This window comes from Colletotrichum tamarilloi (genome assembly GCF_030869305.1).
Source record: "Colletotrichum tamarilloi strain Tom-12 chromosome Unknown Scaffold_163.1, whole genome shotgun sequence".
NCBI lineage: Eukaryota > Fungi > Ascomycota > Sordariomycetes > Glomerellales > Glomerellaceae > Colletotrichum > Colletotrichum tamarilloi.
Window position 1 is genome coordinate 47,159 of NW_026849546.1, and position 19,873 is coordinate 67,031.

The 19,873-nt window shown below is 48.8% G+C and overlaps 6 protein-coding genes across 6 annotated transcripts; 3 read left to right on the forward strand and 3 right to left on the reverse strand.

Moving 5' to 3' along the window:
• Window positions 1–223: 223 nt before the first annotated feature.
• CTAM01_15463 (aldehyde dehydrogenase) lies at window positions 224–2,026 on the reverse strand (the record flags this gene model as incomplete). Its single annotated transcript, XM_060531460.1, has 2 exons — window positions 224–1,673; window positions 1,965–2,026. 2 exons carry the CDS (start codon window positions 2,024–2,026, stop codon window positions 224–226), a joined length of 1,512 nt encoding a protein of 503 aa, XP_060373972.1.
• An 877-nt stretch (window positions 2,027–2,903) lies between these two features.
• Window positions 2,904–4,616, forward strand: CTAM01_15464 (uncharacterized protein; the record flags this gene model as incomplete). The annotated part of the gene is made up of 2 exons (XM_060531461.1): window positions 2,904–3,143; window positions 3,225–4,616. The coding sequence occupies 2 exons, from the start codon at window positions 2,904–2,906 to the stop codon at window positions 4,614–4,616; spliced, it is 1,632 nt and encodes a 543-aa protein (XP_060373973.1).
• Window positions 4,617–5,801: 1,185 nt separating this feature from the next.
• Window positions 5,802–8,536, reverse strand: CTAM01_15465 (aspartyl-tRNA synthetase; the record flags this gene model as incomplete). The annotated part of the gene is made up of 2 exons (XM_060531462.1): window positions 5,802–7,493; window positions 7,544–8,536. The coding sequence occupies 2 exons, from the start codon at window positions 8,534–8,536 to the stop codon at window positions 5,802–5,804; spliced, it is 2,685 nt and encodes an 894-aa protein (XP_060373974.1).
• Window positions 8,537–11,130: 2,594 nt separating this feature from the next.
• On the forward strand, window positions 11,131–12,321 carry CTAM01_15466 (uncharacterized protein; the record flags this gene model as incomplete). The annotated part of the gene is made up of 1 exon (XM_060531463.1): window positions 11,131–12,321. The coding sequence occupies one exon, from the start codon at window positions 11,131–11,133 to the stop codon at window positions 12,319–12,321; it is 1,191 nt and encodes a 396-aa protein (XP_060373975.1).
• A 4,049-nt stretch (window positions 12,322–16,370) lies between these two features.
• On the forward strand, window positions 16,371–17,865 carry CTAM01_15467 (methyltransferase domain-containing protein; the record flags this gene model as incomplete). Its single annotated transcript, XM_060531464.1, has 9 exons — window positions 16,371–16,442; window positions 16,511–16,545; window positions 16,594–16,679; window positions 16,757–16,779; window positions 16,842–16,971; window positions 17,036–17,073; window positions 17,146–17,183; window positions 17,236–17,373; window positions 17,442–17,865. 9 exons carry the CDS (start codon window positions 16,371–16,373, stop codon window positions 17,863–17,865), a joined length of 984 nt encoding a protein of 327 aa, XP_060373976.1.
• A 433-nt stretch (window positions 17,866–18,298) lies between these two features.
• Window positions 18,299–19,047, reverse strand: CTAM01_15468 (uncharacterized protein; the record flags this gene model as incomplete). Its single annotated transcript, XM_060531465.1, has 3 exons — window positions 18,299–18,439; window positions 18,582–18,722; window positions 18,889–19,047. 3 exons carry the CDS (start codon window positions 19,045–19,047, stop codon window positions 18,299–18,301), a joined length of 441 nt encoding a protein of 146 aa, XP_060373977.1.
• Window positions 19,048–19,873: the final 826 nt, after the last annotated feature.

The following is a 19,873-nucleotide window of genomic DNA, read 5'->3' on the forward strand; positions in this document are numbered from 1 at the left end:
ACGGATTTTCGGCCTGCATGCCGCGGGATCATGACAAGCTACCACGCACTGACGGGTTCTCGACTTGTGAAACGAGCACTTCATCCCCGAACATGAGAGGAACATCATTCTCTCTCTCGTTCTCTCTCTCTCCCACTCTTATTCGCAACTCAATAGCTGGCATTGGTCAATTGAACCATGGGCGACACTTCGTCTATTGAGGATCTACTTATCGAGGGTCCGTCTATCCGTATCGCACGTCACCAGCGCCCTCACGGAACCAGTCGTCTGCCTCTAGCGCCTCCTCTGGGCTTGCATAGCTAATGATTGTGCTCTTGGTCGTCGTGTAGGCCTGGTATGCATCGATACCGTTCTCGCTGCCAACACCGCTCGCGCTCGTTGCGCCACCCCACGGACTGCTGGGATCGTTTCGATGGTGCGTATTCACCCACACGATGCCTGCGTCGATTTCTTCCGACACTCGAAACGCTTGCGCCACGTCCCGCGTCCAGATGCCCGCTCCTAACCCGAATTCACTGTCGTTGGCGAGTGCGATGGCCTCTGATTCCGTCTTGAACGGCGCCACTACAACCACCGGCCCAAACGCTTCCTCCCGCCAGATGCGCGACTTGAGGATGTCGCCCTCGGCACGAGACACCAGCACTGTCGGTTCAAAGTAGTATCCCTTGGCAAAGTCGATTCCATCCAGGCTGCTGGTTCCAGACATGCGACGACCGCCGGTAAAGGCTGCGCCTTCTGCAGCAAGCGCTTCATTCACAAGCGCCTCTACGTTTGACAATTGCTTCGCCGACACCAGCGGGCCCATCATGGATTCCTGATTGCTCGGTGAGCCCATCCGCCGGACAATGGATTCGGCCTTGGCTTTCAGCTTCTCCAACACTGACTGCATGATCCCTTCCTGGACGAGAATTCTGGTACTGGCGACGCATGTTTGTCCACTAGCAATGAAGGACCCGAATGCGATGCCATTGACTGCAACATCCACATCGGCCTGTTCGAAGACGATCAGCGGCGCTTTACCTCCCAGTTCCGCCGTGTACCGCGCCAGATTGCCGCCGACAATCGAGCCAATGGCTCTCCCAGCCACAGTGCCGCCAGTGACGTCGACTTTACGAACAAGCCGATGTTCGACGAGGGCCTTGCCAGTTGTTGCGCCGTATCCAGGAAGCACGTGGAACACTCCGTCGGGCACACCAGCTTTCTGTAAGATCTTGCCCAACAGCAGTGTCGTGAGCGGTGTCAGTTCACTCGGCTTCACCACAACACTATTTCCCGCTGCAAGGGCGGGCGCTATCTTCTTGACAGCAATCAGGAGCGGGTGGTTGAAAGGCGTGATCTGCACCACAACACCCAGCGGCACACGGTCAATCCAGTTGTGCAGCTTGCCCACAGTTGGCAGTACCGCACGCTCTTCAGTGCGCAGCAGGGCGGCATAGTATTTAAACCACTTGACCAACGTGGGCACCTGAGCACGCATCTCGCGTATCGCGCGTCCGGTTTGGCGCACCTCGAGAGGAATCAGCGAGGGCAACTCTGCAGTGAGCAGCTCAGCCGTCTTGTCGAGAACGTCGGCGCGAACATGACGGGGCGCTCTAGACCACGTTCCGGCCTTGAAGGTTTCGTGCGCCAGACGAATCGTTTCTTCAACGTCTTCCAGGGACGCTGCGTGACAGCTGCACGCATTCGGACGCCAGTCAGTCTCACCCGTGTGGGAAATAATTGCGGACGGGGCATCGAAGTTGAGGCTGAGGGCTGAGAACTTACTTGGCAAAGATCTCACCTGTCGCGGGGTCTTCGACCGGGATCCTGTTGGCGTGTGAGAGTCGAGCATCAGCACAAGTGTGAGTATAAGCATAAGCATGAGCATGAGCATGAGCTCGAGCACAGATAAGCGCCCTGCAGCCCCTCGCGCGGGGTACTGGGAAGCTTCGAAAGGTGAAGAAAGGGAAGAAAAGGTCACGAACTGCTCTGCATGACCAGGCTTCTCCTGGCCTCCCACCCAGAGGTTGTATGGCTGTCCTGTCATCTTGTCTCTTGTGTGGCTGTCACTCAGAGTTTCGTCGGTTCAAAAAGCCACCTCGCAAGGAAAGGTCGCCCGCGGCGTGCCATTTACCTTTTATTGGGGTGGTAAGCAATCCATCTGCCTTTAGTTCCAACTGCGGGGAACTATGCGGGATGCATCGATAGCCAACTCCGGCCGGCTCCGTGCTACTATGCTCCACTCTGGGCATCCATCCTCGGCCGCGATAACAGAGTCTCTCTATTCACCTTACTTTCCGGGGTTGGTTCACTTTGTCAACCTATTTCGTAACACGCGATGCAAACCACAGACAAGGATCCCCATCAAAATGCAAGATCATAACAAGCTTAGAGGCTAGGGCCAACAGTTTCGCTAGCTTTGGTCTCCCCCGCCAAGCAGAGAACGGATGGGGTAATAGTTGACATAGCCCAGCCTTGAAGGTGGAACGGCTGCAAGTGTTATACTTCAAGGGGGCACGATCTCGCTCGGCTTCTGTACGAAACGCACACACTCTCTCGACAAAGCCTGTTTCTCGGTGCTGCAGCATCTGCACAACGCAATGAACCATTTGACCAACGGTCTGCTCAGACCCTGCTTCAAACCTACGGGAAACCTCCGTACACATGCAGAGACGCCTTGGAAGCTGCTGCCATGGACTTGGGCTTAAAAATTCCGGCCAAGACGGATGGCATCTCTTATGCCATATAAGCCGGTGTCCTACAACTTGGCTCGCAGGCCTGTGACGCCAGTCATCTGGATTTCGGTTCAACGTTTGGATTGATTCGCCTTTGCCTGGTCTTGCCTTGGTCTGCGGCTGGAAGTCTTGTCAGAGCTCTCGGCAGCCAACAACGACACCGCTCATCTTCTTCCTTCTCTAATCATCATGGATTACATGCGTTCTTTCGTCGGCCGTAAGCCCAAGCGTACCCAGCTGCCAACGGTAGCTACGGACGACGTCTACCCGGTTCACTTCTTTGACGATACGAAGCCTTTTCGTGAGATGCTTCTGAACTGGACGCTTCGCTTCGACGATGTCCTTGACGCAGAGAAGCTCAATCTTTCTCTTTCTCGTTTGATCGAGATTGGCGACTGGAGAAAGCTTGGTGGTCGCATGAGGATGAGAGTAAGTGTCCCCTTGTGTGTAGAATTCGGCACTTGAACAACGCTCTGGAAAGGGGTCTTGCTAACCCGAGCAATCATCAAGCCCGACAACCAACTTGAGCTTCATGTCCCGAAGCAGTTCACACCTGCTCGCCCTGCCATTCGATTTTCCCACGATGTGCACGACTTCAGCATCAAGGAGCACAACATTGCCAAGCACCTCCCCACTACCACCTCCACCCCGTCAATCCAGCCTGGTGTCATCAACTTCTATAACCTTGGCGCTCGTCAAGACGCTCCCAAGACGCTCGAAGACCTCATGTGCTCCGATGAGCCTCAGATTGCTCTCCATGTCGTCTCCTTCAACGATGCAACCCTTGTCGGTCTCCTTTTTTCACACGTCATGTTTGGCGCCGCGGGTATGCAAGCCTTGGTGCAGGCCTGGTCGCAAGTCCTTGCCGGTCGCGAGGCAGAAGTCCCTGTTATACACGGTGCTCACAAGGACATTCTCGACGACGTCGGCGTGGACACTGATCCTGAAAAGGAGGCATACTTGCTTGACCGGCGACAGCTCAAGGGTTTCCGCCACTTCAGGTTCAGCTTACGGTTCCTCTGGGATATGTATCGTCGTCCGGAAATCGAGTCCAAAGTCCTCTGCCTGCCGGCCGACTTTGTCGCCGGCCTTCGCGCTCGCGCCATGGCAGACCTGCACGCCATGGACGAGAAGGGGCTAGGAACTGAAGAGGCGCCTTTCGTCAGTGAAGGTGACGTGCTCACGGCATGGTGGACCCGCCTTGTCTGCCTCGCTCGTGGATCTAACCGACCTGTTACTGTTCTCAACGCTGTGGATATCACTGGCCGTCTCAAGTCTGTCTTCGCCCCCGGAAAGCTGTACGTTCAGAACTTTGCCCTCGGAACCTGGACCCTCCTTAGCTCTGCCGAAGTCCTCAAAGCTCCCCTCGGATACGTCGCTCGCTGCTTCCGCCACGATATTCAGACTCAAACCACGCCTTCTCAGATCATGGCTTTCATGCGCCGTCTCCGTGCTGGAGGCCGGTGCAGTTCTCAGCCGATCTACGGAAATCCAAACAGTATGCTCATTATTTTTACCAACTGGGCGCGTTGCAAGTTCTTTGACTGCATCGACTTTTCTCCTGCTGTGATACCGCGCATTTCTGAACCGGTCACGGTCAACGGCGATATTCAAACCAATGGACACACTACTGGCAACGACCCAGAAAAGACCGCCGCCAATGCCACCGTCACGGAAGTGCTCAACCGCCCTCCTCCCGGAAAGATCGCTTATCACCACTCTCTGGCCCGAACGCGCAGCATCCTTTCTCGCAATGTGTTCACCATTCTCGGTAAGGATCTCCAGGGCAACTACTGGATCTCAGCCCTCGGACACCCCGAATGCTGGGACAAGCTCGAGAAGGAGGTGTCCATGTCGTCCATGGACGCGCTGAGAAACCTCAACCCCCCGTCTGCGAACTAGACACCCATCATTCACGTGCCAATTTCCATGACACGCGGGCCTTGTCTTTCCAGACGGGAATCACAGCATGAATCAGTCACTTATTGAGATTCCCAATCCCCTCTTGTCAGAATCTATTGTTTAAGCAATTTCGCCAATCCTTAGCCCGCAGCTTCGCAGGTGGAGAGAATGAGAATGAGAGAGTAATGGACCCAGGATAAACTGATTCCCAGGAGTTTTCGGGGCATCTAGCTAGCTAGTCACGCTTTTTTCTTATGCCGGTCACGTCTGGAATTTTGGTCTGCAATCCTTCCTTTGAGAGGGTTCTGCTTTTTCCGATGTTGCTCTTTCGATGATGATGAATGGTGAGTGGATGTAGATGTATTGTACGATATCCCAATTGTACTGCTATGAACAACTAAACACGAACTCATGAATTATTATTGTCGCCATGTATCAATGCTCATCTTGACTCTGTCACTAACGTGCATGTCCGCAATCCCCCCCCCCCCCCCTCCCCTCCTCTCGATCTGAGGGAACATGCTGGCAGGCATCAAACATCGGAGATATGTCATCATAGCCCCCAAGATAGGTACATCCCGCGTCCCTTGGCATTTGGGGCGTTTTGACATATCGCTATATTGCCAAAGTAATGAATTGGAGTCAACCCTTCTCACCGTCATCGCCTACCATGATGACTTACCCAGACGTGCCATATTTTGCCTGCCGGTGGGATACCACGCGATGCAAATGCAGCATGTGAGACGGACGAAACGGGGACGCCACAGCGACCAAGGCTTCTGCTTCTCAACGTTTCCGGCTCCTCCGACGTCGGACTTTGACTTTCTCATGCAACCCTCACAACAGAAAAGATCGTTTTAAAGGTATGCGTACGTCTGTGGGTTCTTTCATGTTACTACGGGATAATGCTATCTGGACATAAGTGCTGTGAAACTGTTCCCTGCTATGAACTTCTCCAATGGGGGTGCTATGACATGCGAGAAACACTGAGTGCGAGTCTACGCTGGTATCGAAAGGAAGGACTCTAAACAGAAGAGGGAAAAATCAAAAAAGAAAAGGCGCAAACGCAAAAGGTATCGTAATGGTTATGCAGCAAAAGGGAAAGAAAAAGCCAAACGCCGTGCTTGCAATGTCGCGAATTCAACTCCATGCTTCTCACTCCCACTGTCACCGATGCCAACTGTCTCAAACCTTGGCCTCGTCTTCATCCATGAAAAACTTAACAACCTGCTTGAGATCAAAAAGGCTGACGCCGCGGCGCGGGTAGCAGAGGTACACCTGCTCGCCCAAGACTCCAAACTTGTCTCTGAACTCGGCCTTCTTGCCGAGACCCAGACTCTTGACAATGCCGGCATAGGTCTTGCTGAGGAACTTAGCCCTGACACCGTGCAGGTGCTCGCCGGGAATGAACTTCTCGCTAACTCCGGCACCAAAGGTGACAGGGCCGGAGATGGACGAGAGCGCGTGCTCGACAAGGACTTCGATCGTTCCGTTGGGGGCGTCGGGGAAGTCGAGCGCCCACTTAACCTGCCATCCGTACCGGGGCGCCAGCTGCGCGAGAACGACCATGCATAGAACCTTGCCATCCTTTTCGGCGGCGAAGTAGCGGCGATGAGCTTGGTCGATCCAGGGACGGATCTCAGTGAGATGGACTTGAGTCTTTCCCTTGCGCTTCTCCTTCCAAGCCTCTATGGACTGATCGGCACGCCTCATGAAATCTTCGTCAGGCTTGAGCTCATGGACCTTGATGCCTTCTTTCTTGACGCGGCGAGCGGCGCGGCCGTCGGGTGTGGTGTGCTGATCGGCGTCGGCCCGCTGCTCTACGGTGCAGCTCATGGTTCGCCAGCCGATGCGGCGCCCCAGGATTTCCTGAACTTTGTTGGAAACCAACATCCACACGGGCGTCAACTTGAGCTCGTCTTTGACGAAGTCAATGAAAGCTGGGATAACCTCTTCGTATTGACCACGGTCGCAGAGAGGGTCTCCTGTAATCATGGCAAACTTGCCCCGCTTGACGTAACCGACCGCGGCACCGCTGCTGTGTCGCCAGAGTTCGAATCGTTCGTCAAGCCATGAAGTGTTGCTGGCATCGCCGTAGTTGGCAATGAGGTCTTCCAGTGGTGGCATCTCCTTGCCCGCCCAAGTCTTGGTGGTGTCGGCATTCGGGTGTGGCAGAGCATACGACCGCTGGGGCAATGACTTCGGGTCGCGATAAAAGAGAGTGCCATATCGTACATCTCCTAGGTTCAGCAGGAGGAACACAACACGATCCAAACCGAGGCCGGCACCACCATGAGGGGGAGCGCCAAGGTCGAACGCTTCCAAGTATTCGGCCATCTCGTCCTCCGAAATACCCTTGTCGGCCATATTCTTGCGCAGCTCCGTGGGATCGTTGATGCGTTGGCCTCCAGTGCAAATCTCTTGCCCGCGGATGAAAATATCAAAGGAATTGGTCCAGAATGGGTCGCCTGCCTTGTGTGTGTAGAATGGGCGGGCATTGGCGGGGAACTTGTCGAGGATGTAGTAGTCTGTTCCGTACTTCTGCTTGACTAGTTCGCCTAGCCGAATCTCATCCGGCGTAGACAGATCTTCTTCGGCCACAGCACGGCCATCATCACGAAGCAACTGCAATCCTTCGGGGAACGGGATGATGGGGGTTTCGTCCAACCATACGAGGTCTTCGCTGGGGAACCGCTCACGAATGATCTTCAGCTCAGGCATCGCCTGAACGGCTGTGAAGATGTTCTTCAGCACTTGGTCAATGACTCTGATGAGCTCGTGATAATGCTTGTGGATCTTCATCTCGATGTCGAGTCCGGTATACTCGGTCAGATGGCGATGCGTGTTTGAGTTTTCGGCTCGGAAAACAGGACCGACCTAGATGTGTAAGTACATGTCAATAATACGGCCAGGGTCGAATCACTTACTTCGTACACCTTGCCGAAGTCTGCAGAGATGGCCATCTGCTTTGCCAACTGAGGGCTCTGCGCCAAGAATGCGCGCCGTCCAAAGTAGTTCAGTTTGAACACCTCGGCGCCGCTCTCGGTGGCTGCTGGCTGTAATTTAGGAGTTTGAATCTCGATGAAGCCACCGTTGTCCAGTGTTTCGCGAAACTTGCGTGTGATCATGGCCCTCACGCGGAAGAGTGCTTGGTTGCTGGGGTGTCGCAAATCGAGAATGCGGTTGTTCAACCTGAAGTTCATGCTCTCTGGTGGTTGGTAGTTTGTGAAAGGAGGAGCCTTGGCTGGGTTGAGGAGATGGATGGAGTAGACGTCTACTTCAACGTGGTGGTGGTGTGCAGACTTTACTTCCTGGACGGGCTTCTTCAAAGTGCCAGATACCTGAACGATGGATTCGGGATGCAGCCTCTGAACCCATTTTACCATGTTTGGCGTCGTGTGTGCCAATACGCCTTGAATCGTGTCGGTTTGATCGCGGAAGAGAATGAAGTCTAGGTGTTTCGAGATGTTCCGCTGGGTGTGGATCCTCGCTCGGAAGGTCACCTTGGTGTTGATATCGAGCTTGACTGCCTCGCCGATGGTTGTGAGCTCAGTCGGGTAGTCTGACTCGTCGCCTTCGCCGTACCGTGCGCGAGTTTCTTCATCCTCGGCACTGCGAGCTTGTTCGTACTCGATCCTACGGCGCTCTTCCAGTTCGCGCTTCTCTTCCTCTTGGCGAAGAAGCTTTTCGCCCCTTTGTTGGCGCCTCAGCTCACCGCTCCGTGCTGGGCTCCGTCCGGTACTCGACTTGCTCGACTTGCTTGATTGACTAGTAGAACTCGATGCCCGAGTCTTCTCGAATAGAGTCGTTTTGGTCTGGGTCGGTGTCGGGGAGGGTGGTGTCTTGGTAGAGAATGAGAACCTCTGAGCTATGCGGGAGAGCGTGCTCGACGACCGCCGTGGAACTTCGTGTTCCGTCATGGTGTTTGCTCTGTCGTCCTCGAGGCGAAGTTTGGATGAGGTGGTGTCTATATGCGAGTAGCTTTACTTGCAGGTGTGAGTAACAACAAGACTTGCTGTTTCAGTCAAGGCAGATAGAGTCGTTTGGCCTAGATAGCTTATACTGGAGACAGGAAGGAGACGTCAGGGTAGCTAGAGCGCGGGAAGCAAGGTATAAGACAATGCAGACGGGAAGCGGAAGGGCGGAGGTTTGCGAGGGTGTGAACGTGACCGGGACTAGCCTACGGGACCGAACGAACAGAAGGAAGAGAAAAAAAGATAGATAATGACACAACAGTCGGACTCCGTCATGGTTCATCGCGGCCGTCGAGCGTTCAAGCTCCGCATGGGCACGAGGTCGGTTCTCGTGTGTACTTGAAAGACTTTGGGCGACGTGTACCCGGTACTTGGCAGAGGCAATGAGGAGGGAGGCCGAGCCCTCGGGAGGTGCGCGGAGCTGCCCTACGACTTGGCTTGGCTCCTATAAGGTAAGGTAGGGTAGAGACCGACCGCGCAATAGGTGACCCAAGACGCTTACACGGCATCGTGGCAGGGCGTGGATGATGCAGATCAAGTGACATTGCGTCTGGGCTGCCAAGCAGGGGGAATATACTATGACTAGAAAGGCTTCACTCTGTACTCTGTACTCGGTGAGAGGCCATTGTCTCGAGTACCGCTTGGTACCTTAGGTGCTTGCCTTTGATGCTGACCTACACTTGGAGACCATAGACAGTCGAGGGAGAAAGTAGACTACGGGTGAGCAGGGGGGGTCTACGAACAGAAGGAGAGAGAAAGAAAAGTTTGCCGAAAACATGACGCCTGACGCTGTAAGTACAGATGCGAGTGGAAGTGCAGGTAAGGTGGGGATACAAGGCCATCGATCTCATCGCAATGCATCGCATCGGACAAGAGCGGCCCAAGAGCGGCCGTGGGTCGAGACTGAGTGGAATCGTCCCGTCTCTTTCCATTCTTTGGAGCTCCAATCCCCGTCGAAGTTTCCTCTCTTTCCTCGAGGAAGCTTCGGCCTTGTGGTGTCAGCGGGACGTCATTGGCTGTGGGGCCACAGGATACCTATGGTATGAGTTGTTTGTCTTCTGAGGCATGGAAGGTGCAGAGTACCGGATACCTTACCTAATGAATTAAAGGCATGTCGAGGAAGGGAGCTTGGGGAAAAGGAAAGAGCATTTGGTTGCAAATGGCATAGAAGCCGGCAGAGTCACGGACATCGGCTCCGAAATTCTGCGCGGCTGACACACTCCTTCCGTATCTCACCTTAAGGTAGTAGGTACCCACGTACCCTAAGGTAGATATTATGGTCACTCGTGGACCGTTTGCTCCGGGGATCGTCCCAGAAGCAGGTCCGCTCCTTCCCGTCTACAAGGGTGCTTGGCTGCTTGTCGGGGTCACCATGGCAATATCGACTCATAGAAGCAGTGCCGGACCAGGATGTAAAACATTGTCTGCTGCGTAAAAGATGGTCCCATTGGTCAGGATTCTAGCATCATCTGGAAACAAGACTGGAAGACAAAAGGTAATAGGGATTCAAGTGTAGTATACTGTGTAGGATAGGGTGAGTTGGCTCCGGCATCCCGGAAACGACGGCCCCACATCCGCACCAAAATGGCCTAAAAACGGCCCAAAAATGACGTCAAAGTACCTCGGCACACCTCCCTAGTGAAAGTCGCCGCCTCACTAGCCACCGTGGCAGTCCCTCCCGTCCTTCATTCAACCTCACCTTGACCTCACCTCACACACACTTGTGCCGCAAGCGCAGCTGCCATTTACTCGTTTTTGGTGGTGTCAAATTCATTATGACATCCCATCTCGATGCCCTCCTTCCCTGCCTTGGAATTTCACACCAAGCCTGCCGCCTCGGCTGATGTTATTGCTTTGTGATTGTTTGCTTTCGTCTCAGGTTTGCATGTCTTCCAAACCCCCGCGTACAGAGACACTGCCTTAATATTCGCCCCGTCCGACCGAACATGCTCCATCACCACGACGTCAAACTCAGCCACAGCTACCTATCGATCTTTACCTGAGCCACACCGGACACATCTACACAGTACATACATACCTTACTACGTATCCGTACATTACATCAGTCACACCAAGCCAAGCCAGGCAAGGCAAGGCACCGCTGCCAAGAAAACCCTCCCTCAACGTCAACGACACCTGATGCTTTTCCTCCAACCCGCCCGGGATCCTTAGCTTCCCGCCAGCGGAACACCTTTGCCGTTCATTTGCAGCCTCTAGCCCTCTACAGACCACAGCCTTTGCTCAACGACGTATCCCGAAGATTCCTTGCGCACCCTTGATTTGTCACATTCTCTCCCATCCTCCCATCTCTTCCGTCCCTCTTTCTCATCCCCTCGACCTATTATCAATCGAACCCGTTCCGACACACCCGGTATACCACTGTTTACCTGACCCTCTCACCGCTCGCAACCTTTGAGACATTTGATGCATTGTCCGTCTGAATGTCCGATCGCCCCTCGTTGTTGCCTGCCAGCCTTACCAATACCCACTAGCTTAATCCTCCTGACTCCCACACGCGCTCCGCGCAGTCCGCGTTTCCGATGCTACAGAGCAAGCTTACTCGCACCATTTCCAACATTTCCAACGTCTCCAAAGAGAGTAGAGCCAGTAGGAAAGAACGAAAGGCTGAGAGTAAGGCCGCGAGCAAGGCCAATAGCGTCGCCAGTAGCATAGCCGGCGCTTCCGACGATGAGTACGATAATCCACTCGAGAACATCGCGCGATGGCGCTTGACGGCCAATGCCGTTGCCCTACGCTCGGGGGCCGCTTTTGCCTTCGGCCTGCAGAACCTGTCCGCTCCCGTCCCACCGGCTGCGAATAGAGTCATCTGGCTAGATTCTACGCTCTCAGAGTGGGCCGGCAAGGAGAAGATCAGGGTCGATGTTTATCTTCCTCCCACCAACTCCTCCAGTAAACCCACCGGCAAGATCCCTGCGGTAATCAACTTCCACGGCGGGGGCTTCATCCTCGGACAGGGCACTGATGATGCCCGCTGGGCTGGCGCCGTAGCCACGGCCCTCAATGCCGTCGTCTTCTCCGTGAGCTACCGCCTGGCCCCGGGGTACCCTTTCCCCACACCGGTGGAGGACTCCGCCGACTCTATTCTTCAGATCGTCGCACGTGCCGAAGAATTCCGCATCGACATAAACAAGGTCGTGTTGTCGGGTTTCTCGGCTGGAGGCACACTGGCCCTTGCCAGTTGGAACATTCTCCAGGACCCTGATCGGTGGGGATACAAACTTAAACTACCTGTTCCCGACATCTCCGGCATAGTCTTGTTCTACCCACTCTTGGATTGGACCATGACTAGGCCCCAGAAGCGCAAGACATGTGGAAAGCCAGAAATGACTCTTCCCAAGGGCATGACTGACCTTTTCGATGCGTCGTACATATATCCCCCGAGGCCAAGGTCCGAACGTGGTGATCCGCGTCTCTCGCCTGGTCTCATGACAGATGAGATGATAGATCGCCTGCCACCAGTGCACCTGTGCATGTGCGAGCATGACATGTTGCTATTGGAGGGACAGAACTTTGCGGAAAGAGTAAGATCCCGCGGACGCCGGGTCAGCACACGTGTTGTCGAGGCTGAGAAGCACGCCTGGGACAAACCTCCGCCGTTCGCGCCAAAGGAAACGGTCATGCTTGAGTACAAAGAAGCCATAACAGCCATTCAAGAATGGTTTGATAATACAGGGGTGACGTGGAAGCTAGAGTTAGGGTTAAATCACTGACCTCGTGGGTGCTAGAGAGATACGTAAGAACTGTATATTGATTTCCAGACGATTTGAGCGAAATAGAAACCTAATTATGAGCATCGACTGGGAAGTCTTCATGGCATCCGTACAGAGCTGTGCCACATTACATTCATGAGTAGAACTAAAATGAATGCATATCTCCCTATTCCTAGCCACCTACTGAGTGGGATAAAAATATGATGACGTTCGAAAAAGGCAGTGTAGTTCTAGGTGACGTTGGAAAAATAACCTTTCAAGCCACCTTGCCAAGATGTTTGATTCGTGGAAAGCCAAGCCCAAAGTCACGCGTACGCTGCTGGATCTACCCATTTGACTTTTCACCGCAAGACTACGGATGCTCGTGGCTTTCCTTATTCGCTAGGATATTTCTTAAACGTGTAGTGCAGGCTACAGCGCCCCGCGGCGATCATCGCGGCTTGCGACGCTTTCTTACGTTAATGGCTACCTTAACCTCAGAGGTTCTTGAGCCATGCGAGATACTAGATGGAGGGCTGGCAAGTCTCACAGTACATGTTATGGGGGGATTACGAGGATGGCTTGGTTAGTCTTAGATGTCACTACAACGGATATTTCGAGGATCAGAGCTTCATCGAGTTTTATGTCGCCAGCTGCGCTTTCAGCTGGTGGTGGATTTGTATGCGGAATGTGGCGCTTCGAGGCCAAGAGGTTTACTGCTGTATACTTCCTTCCTCATCGCCGTCAATTGATCCGTGGTTAGGTCGTGAGCTTCGCACGAGGGAAAGTCAAAAAGGAGGAAGAAAACCTAATAAAAAAAATAGTCTATCGAAACAGTAAAAGTATTCACTAATACTGTGTATTAATAAGTCGACCCACCCCCTTTTAGCCACCCCCCCCTTTTGGCCACCCCATTTCTCCATCCTAGCCACTATATTAAAACCCTATCTACGATTTTTAAACTACTATAATAATTATAAAAATCGTTTAAATATAATTCTTTTTTATATACTTATTTATTAATATATAATAGTTTTATATACTAAAAATAAAGTTATTTAGGTTTTTAAAGCTATTAAAACGGTTTTTTAATTAATTAGGCTTTAATTAAGTTCAGAGTTCTAAAATTAACTCTTCGTAATTATAAAAAAGGTTATTAAATAAGGATAATAATTTTTATAAACTTTTAAAAGCTTTTTTTATAATAAGAAAATTAACTAGCTTAATAAGTTCGTATTTAGTATAATTTAAATATTATATTAATTTATAAATAGCTTAGAAAATTTATTAAATAAGTTCTAAGATTTTAAAAAAATATAAATCCTCTTAAAAAGATATAAATAAACGCTTTTTTAAAGAAAAACTTATTAATTAAGGTTTAAAAAAGTCGTATTATTAATTTAAAATATTTAAATAAAGCTATTATTAATATAATTAAATTATAATTTAGATTATTTAATATACTAGAGATTAGTAACGTTAAATAGGTTAATAAATATAATATAAATAAGATTAGTATCCTAGAAAATAAAGGATTTAATAACTTAGTTTTAAGTATAATAAAGATTATAATAATATAAAAAAAGAGCTTAGTTTATATACTTAAATATTTATAATTAAGTATATTTTTTATTAATAATCGAGCTATTAAACTACTAGTTATATATAAGGGAAAGTTAGTATAATAATAATAGTTTTTACTTAAACTTAACCCTTATATTAATTAGGAGTTTATAATAATAAATAATAGTTAAATAATTAATAATACTACTTTTAAATAATTAAAAATAGTATTCTTATTATAAACTAAAACCCCCCCCCCTTAAGGAGCTTAGTTTATTTAATAAGCCTTAATTATTAATTTTAAATAACTATAAAAGTTATATAATAATAGAATTTATATAAAAATATTATAAAAATAACGTTTACTTATTATTTTTATTATTATATACTTTTTATATCCTTTAGTTATTAAATATAATTATTTTTAAACTTATTAAGTTTAAATATAAAAAAGAGCTTAGTAAAAAAGAAATAGTAAATAATTCTATTATTATTAAAAAGTAGTACTTTTTAAGTTATTATTAAAAAGCTTATTTAGTTAGTTTAATATTATTAAATATACGAAGTAAATAGAAAGTAATTAGATTATATCCCCTTAATATAACTAGATTATTTACTAATTTAATAGTTCTATTTAACTTAGTTATACTAATTAAAAAAACTATAAATACTAAGTAAATAATTAATAATATTAAAAAAAACTATTAACTAAGTATTAGTAACGTTTATTATTAACTAGTTAATTTTTAAAAAAGTTAGTAAGCTTTATAATTAATTAAAATTATTTATAAAGCTTAGTTTAAATTATAATACTTAATAACTATTATTTAAAAAAATAAAAAAGGTATTTAGTAAATAAGCTTACTATTTAATAATATTTTAGTATTATATTCGAGTTTTAAAAACTAAAATTAACTAATTAAGGCTATAAAAAAAAGAGTATATTAATAAATTTAAATACTAAGTTTATAAATATTTAGGATATATAGAGAGCTTAGGAGGACTTTAATAACTATTTAGTTAGTCTTAGTTAACTTATAAAGGTCGAATTATTTAAAGAGAATAATAACTATATTATTATAGTAGTAGAAGATACTTAATTAATTAATTATAGTTAGTAATAATATTTTAATATTATATTTTAATAAGGTGGCCAAAAGGGGGTGGGTCGACTTACTATGTAAACGATATCAAAAACCGCCCAAGCAGCCAGCAAAAGCAGAATACAAAAACAAATACTTCCTTCCTCACAGTCCATTGTCGGCTGTGGAAACATCGCGCCTTGAGGACATTCATGATGTACTTTGTTTTTGCCCTTTGTCAATGTACCTTGAGGGGTAAAACTAGGTTTGTTTGCGATGTTCTTGTAAGATATCTTCAGTTTTGAGGCTGCGAACAGATAATATCTAAGCTTACGAACCTTCGGAAATTCGTATTGATTATGTGGACAGCTTCGGAAAAGTGAAGTCGAGAAAAAGAGGAAAGGATAGAGTCACAATGTGGCATCGAAGTGCGATATAATACTATGTCAAGATGTCGAACTTTAGCATCGCATTGAAAAAGGTTCGAATGACAGTAGTCTACATCCCGCGAAGACTTTCCGAATTCAAAAGAGAGTTCTCGGGAGAGATAAAAGTGCCACTTTGTACAGTTGGCCTCTTCACCAAGGTACTTTACCCAGAGTTCATGCCCGAGTCTCGTTGAAAACCATCATCTTGGTTGAAACTCGTCATCCTCCCGCGAGTGCTGTTGATATGTTTGTGTAATTTAATTCATGGCACAACTGACGCAATTGAAATAAACGTTCCTTGTATTTTATGTGCCGATAAATCATAGATGGTGGGCTTTTTCTCGCACGTCTCTACTTCGCTGGACAATTTTTGAACATGTATCTCGTATTGAATCCCTCCTGCCAAGAGCCTCCCCGGCCAGCAGTTGTTGGGATCATAGCAGTCTATGAGAAACTCTGAGTATCTCATGGTATAATTTCTACAATCCCATGATCACGAACTACTTATCAAAAGCCTGTTGCGAAGCTCTCTGAAGACAATTTCAACTCAGCTCGCTAGCCGCATCGTCGCAAGATCTTGGCAAAGAGGGGTAGGAAAGCAGATCAGATATGGGGTCGACTGTGAACCGCCAACTCCTCAACATACACCAAAGTATTCTTTAATCAGTAAATCCGATCGGGGTTGCGGACTTGTGCGTGACATGGTCCCCGATCTGGAAATGTGTTCTGCATCCTGCGCCGTGCCTGCACCAACAAGCGGGTTGTGATCACTCGACTTCACCAATCAATTGCGGCAATTGAATCTCGAATCCCTGTAACATTGGTTTTATGGCAACATGGGCGCTTCTAAAGGCCTCAAAAAGCGGCGTTTCCCCCCCTGTGGCCGGACCTGTTGGTTGGTTCCTTTATATTCTTTCCACACTGCGCCGTTCCACGCCGCAGCTCTGCGTGGGAAGCTTGAGCAACTCGATCTGATTCATGAAATTTTCTAGAGAAAATGTCGGATATGGATATTGATTGGCCCAGTCCAGGCCAGGCTTCGGATCTCCCATCTGATGATGGATATGCGGTTCGCCTATGAGACATTCATATCTATTGCTGCAATTTGAGTACAATGTCGCTGACAGCACGACGCAGACGGATAGCGGTGTTTCCTCTATGGAAGAACAAATGTACAGCCTTCTGATTTAGAAGATTGGGAGTCCAAGCTGATTCAACAGGTCAACATACACAAGGTCCATGACTTCATCCATTGTCAACTATCCTCTAGAGTATGGACGACGATATCACGCTTATAGGGCAGGTGGTAAGTCGTCCCTCATGTCAGTTCACGCCCGTTCAAACAAACATCTTTAATATGAATGCTAACATACATGAATGAAGTATACGCCTTCCCAAATGATGATGTCAGTCATTCGGCAAAACCTTTCGCAGATCCGAGCATGCAAACTTGCTAATGATTCCGCAGCCCGAACTTGATCGTATGGATATGGCTCATGGCCTCATGTTCAAGTCGATCGGTTACAAACTCTACTTGTCACCCTTGGTCAAAGAGAATTTGCACAGAATACTAGACATCGGTACGGATACAGGGATCTGTAAGGCTTCCTTTTCTAGAAGCTGAGCATGCCCAGCAGATAGCTGAGTCTATGCTTCACTTAGGGTCTGTGGAAATGGGTGACAGATTCCCAAACACCGAGGTAATATGCGATTAGATGATTCTTTACTCAAGTTGAAGCAAATGACTTGAACTTGCATCTGACGCATAGCAGATCATTGGTGTTGATTTGAGCGCTGTTCAACCACCATGGTAAGCCTTCTGTCGATAACTACAAAGGGTTAGACGACTTGACAATTCTCAGGGTACCTCATAATGTAAAGTTTGAAATCGACGACGTGGAAAGCCGGTGGGTAGGCAACAGAATGTTCGACTACATCTTTGTCCGATACATGCTGGTCTCCATCCAAGACTGGCCTAAACTAGTCCAAAATATCTACGAGTACGTCCATATCCCAAGTTCACAATGCCACATCACCATCACCTCGCTCACACCCCCATACCTTCCAGACATCTTAACCCCGGCGGATGGGTCGAATTCCAAGACATGGACGGCCTCTACTACTCCGACGACGGAACCTACACCGCACAATACATCACGCACACCTGGAACCAAGACTTCGTTCAAGCCTGCGAATCCATCGGCCGCACCGCCCGTCCCGGTCCGCAACTCGAGGGCTGGGTCAACGAGGCCGGGTTCCGGAACGTGGTGCACAAGAGGTTCAAGGCGCCGATTGGGTCATGGCCCAAGGACCCTCACTTCAAGGACGTGGGTATGCACAATTTGTGTCAACTTCTTAATGGACTAGAGGGGTTTACTCTAAGGCTGTTTTGTGGGGTGTTGGGGCGGACGGAGGAGGATGTTTTGGGCATGTTGGAGGGTGTGAGGGAGGAGTTGAAGCGGGGGCTGTTCCACGCCATGTTTGACCAGTGAGTTTTCCGTGACCATCTTTCTGGTTGGCTTGGGAATGCTGCTTACGATTCGTCTCCCTTTTAGTCATGTTGTGTATGGACAGAAACCTTTGCAGGGATAATGAAGTACGTTGCTTCGTAGCCATCATTTAAGTAAGTTAAATGCGAAGAAGCTCTACTTCTCTAGAGAGAAGAGGCCCCAGCAAATTCTTGAAGCATTGGAGGCAAAAATGGGCTTCCACGCCTATTGAATCTATAGCGCATTCATTGACTGGGAACTACTTCGCTTGATTTAAAAACCACGACTTTCACGAGCCCTCTATTGGATCCTTCTTAATATTACCAGCACGAGGAATCGATTGAAAACTCAACGCGAGTAATTCAATCTGAGCCTTGAATTGTTTCATCATACAGATCGAAGCGTGGTATCATTGTTAAATCATACTAGTCACCTCTCACTCCTGCGCAACAGCTTTACCCCTTCCACTCGCCGCCTCAAACTTAGCCTGCCACTTGTCCTCCTGCTTAAACATAGCAACACACTGCAGCGCGCTCGGAGCCCCAAAGTCGGGATCCGCGCCACCTTCGAGGAGAACCTAACGTCGACGGTGTTAGATGCAAAATCTTCCCGCAAAGTGATAGTGATATTGACCATGGGAACCGGGCGCCGGGATGAGAGGCCGATAAGTTCAATCGGTAAAGACAAGAAACGACAACACGACAGAAACTGGAACGAACCTCGATAACTTTATCCTCTTGCTTAAACACCGCCCCAGCAAGCGGGCTCTGCCCCCGATCATTCAACCAATTCGCATCAGCCCCGTGCTGGATGAGCAACTTCACCAGGTCCGCGTGTCCGTGATACGCAGCTAGCATGAGCTAGACATTCCAAGAATCAAAACCACCAATTAGCAAAACGTTCTAAACACAATCAAACTAAGGCGTTTCTTTCTTTCTTTCTTTTCTACTTTTCTCCGTCTTCTTCTTCTTCTTCTTCTTCTTCTTCTTTTCTTCTTCAGAGGACGGGCAATCATTAAGTACGTACCAACGTATCACCCTTCTCATTCGTCATATTCGCCGGCAACCCAGCCGGCAACGCCTGCTGGAAGATGGCGAGATCCCCTTTCCGCGCGGCGTCGTACATTCGTCCCGCGAGGGCGATTGCTTCGGGCGGTAGGGAGTTGGCGCTTTGTGAAGAATCCATGGATTTTGAAATTCCGAGTCCTGAGGAATATGTGTGTGTGTTGCCTGGAGAGGAAGTGTATCAGTTTCGCTGTGTGTGTTGACATGTGAAAGGACCGCAAGTCTTCGCTGCGGGGGGGGGGCCTATTAGCTTGAACAGAGACTCAGCTTACCCTTGAGAACCTCTAAGATGGACTTTGGTTAAATTATCCTCGAAACCGCGGGGGGTCTCTCAGATAATATATCGGGTTGGTAATTCAGATACAAGAAACCTAGTGTAGGTAAGGTAGTTGAAGATCGGAGAGCTGTGAGTTGGAGGTTGACAAAATGGTGGGGTAAAAAATACCGAATGCCGAGTGGATGGATGACGTGAAAGAATAGCAAGCAAGCAGCTCATTCATTCCCGGGAGCCCCACGCACGCCCCCAGCGGGGATAGCGGAATATGCTGATGGTGGGAACGTGTCAACCAATTGGACGTAACTCATTTGACATAGGATGAACTCCAGGAGGTGAACGTCGATTCAATGATCATTGTGTAGCTAATGAGACAAGTAGATAGTGAGATGATATCACTCCATAGGCACTTTGAATGTGCTCACATGGGCAATAGATGTTCAAGCGAGGAGCCGTTCTAACCCTATAAGTCAACATACCCACTTCCTGGCACCCCCCTGTTTCTGGCACCCACAAAAACGCGAAAATCCACCACAACCCAATGCCCACCCCCAACCTCCTTTTATCACAACATTTTCAATTCGCGTCCAAATGGGCTCATCTTTTGCACATGTCTTCTTCTATATATAATGCCTCAATATACCGAAGATCAGCTTCGTCAGGCTCTCGAGGA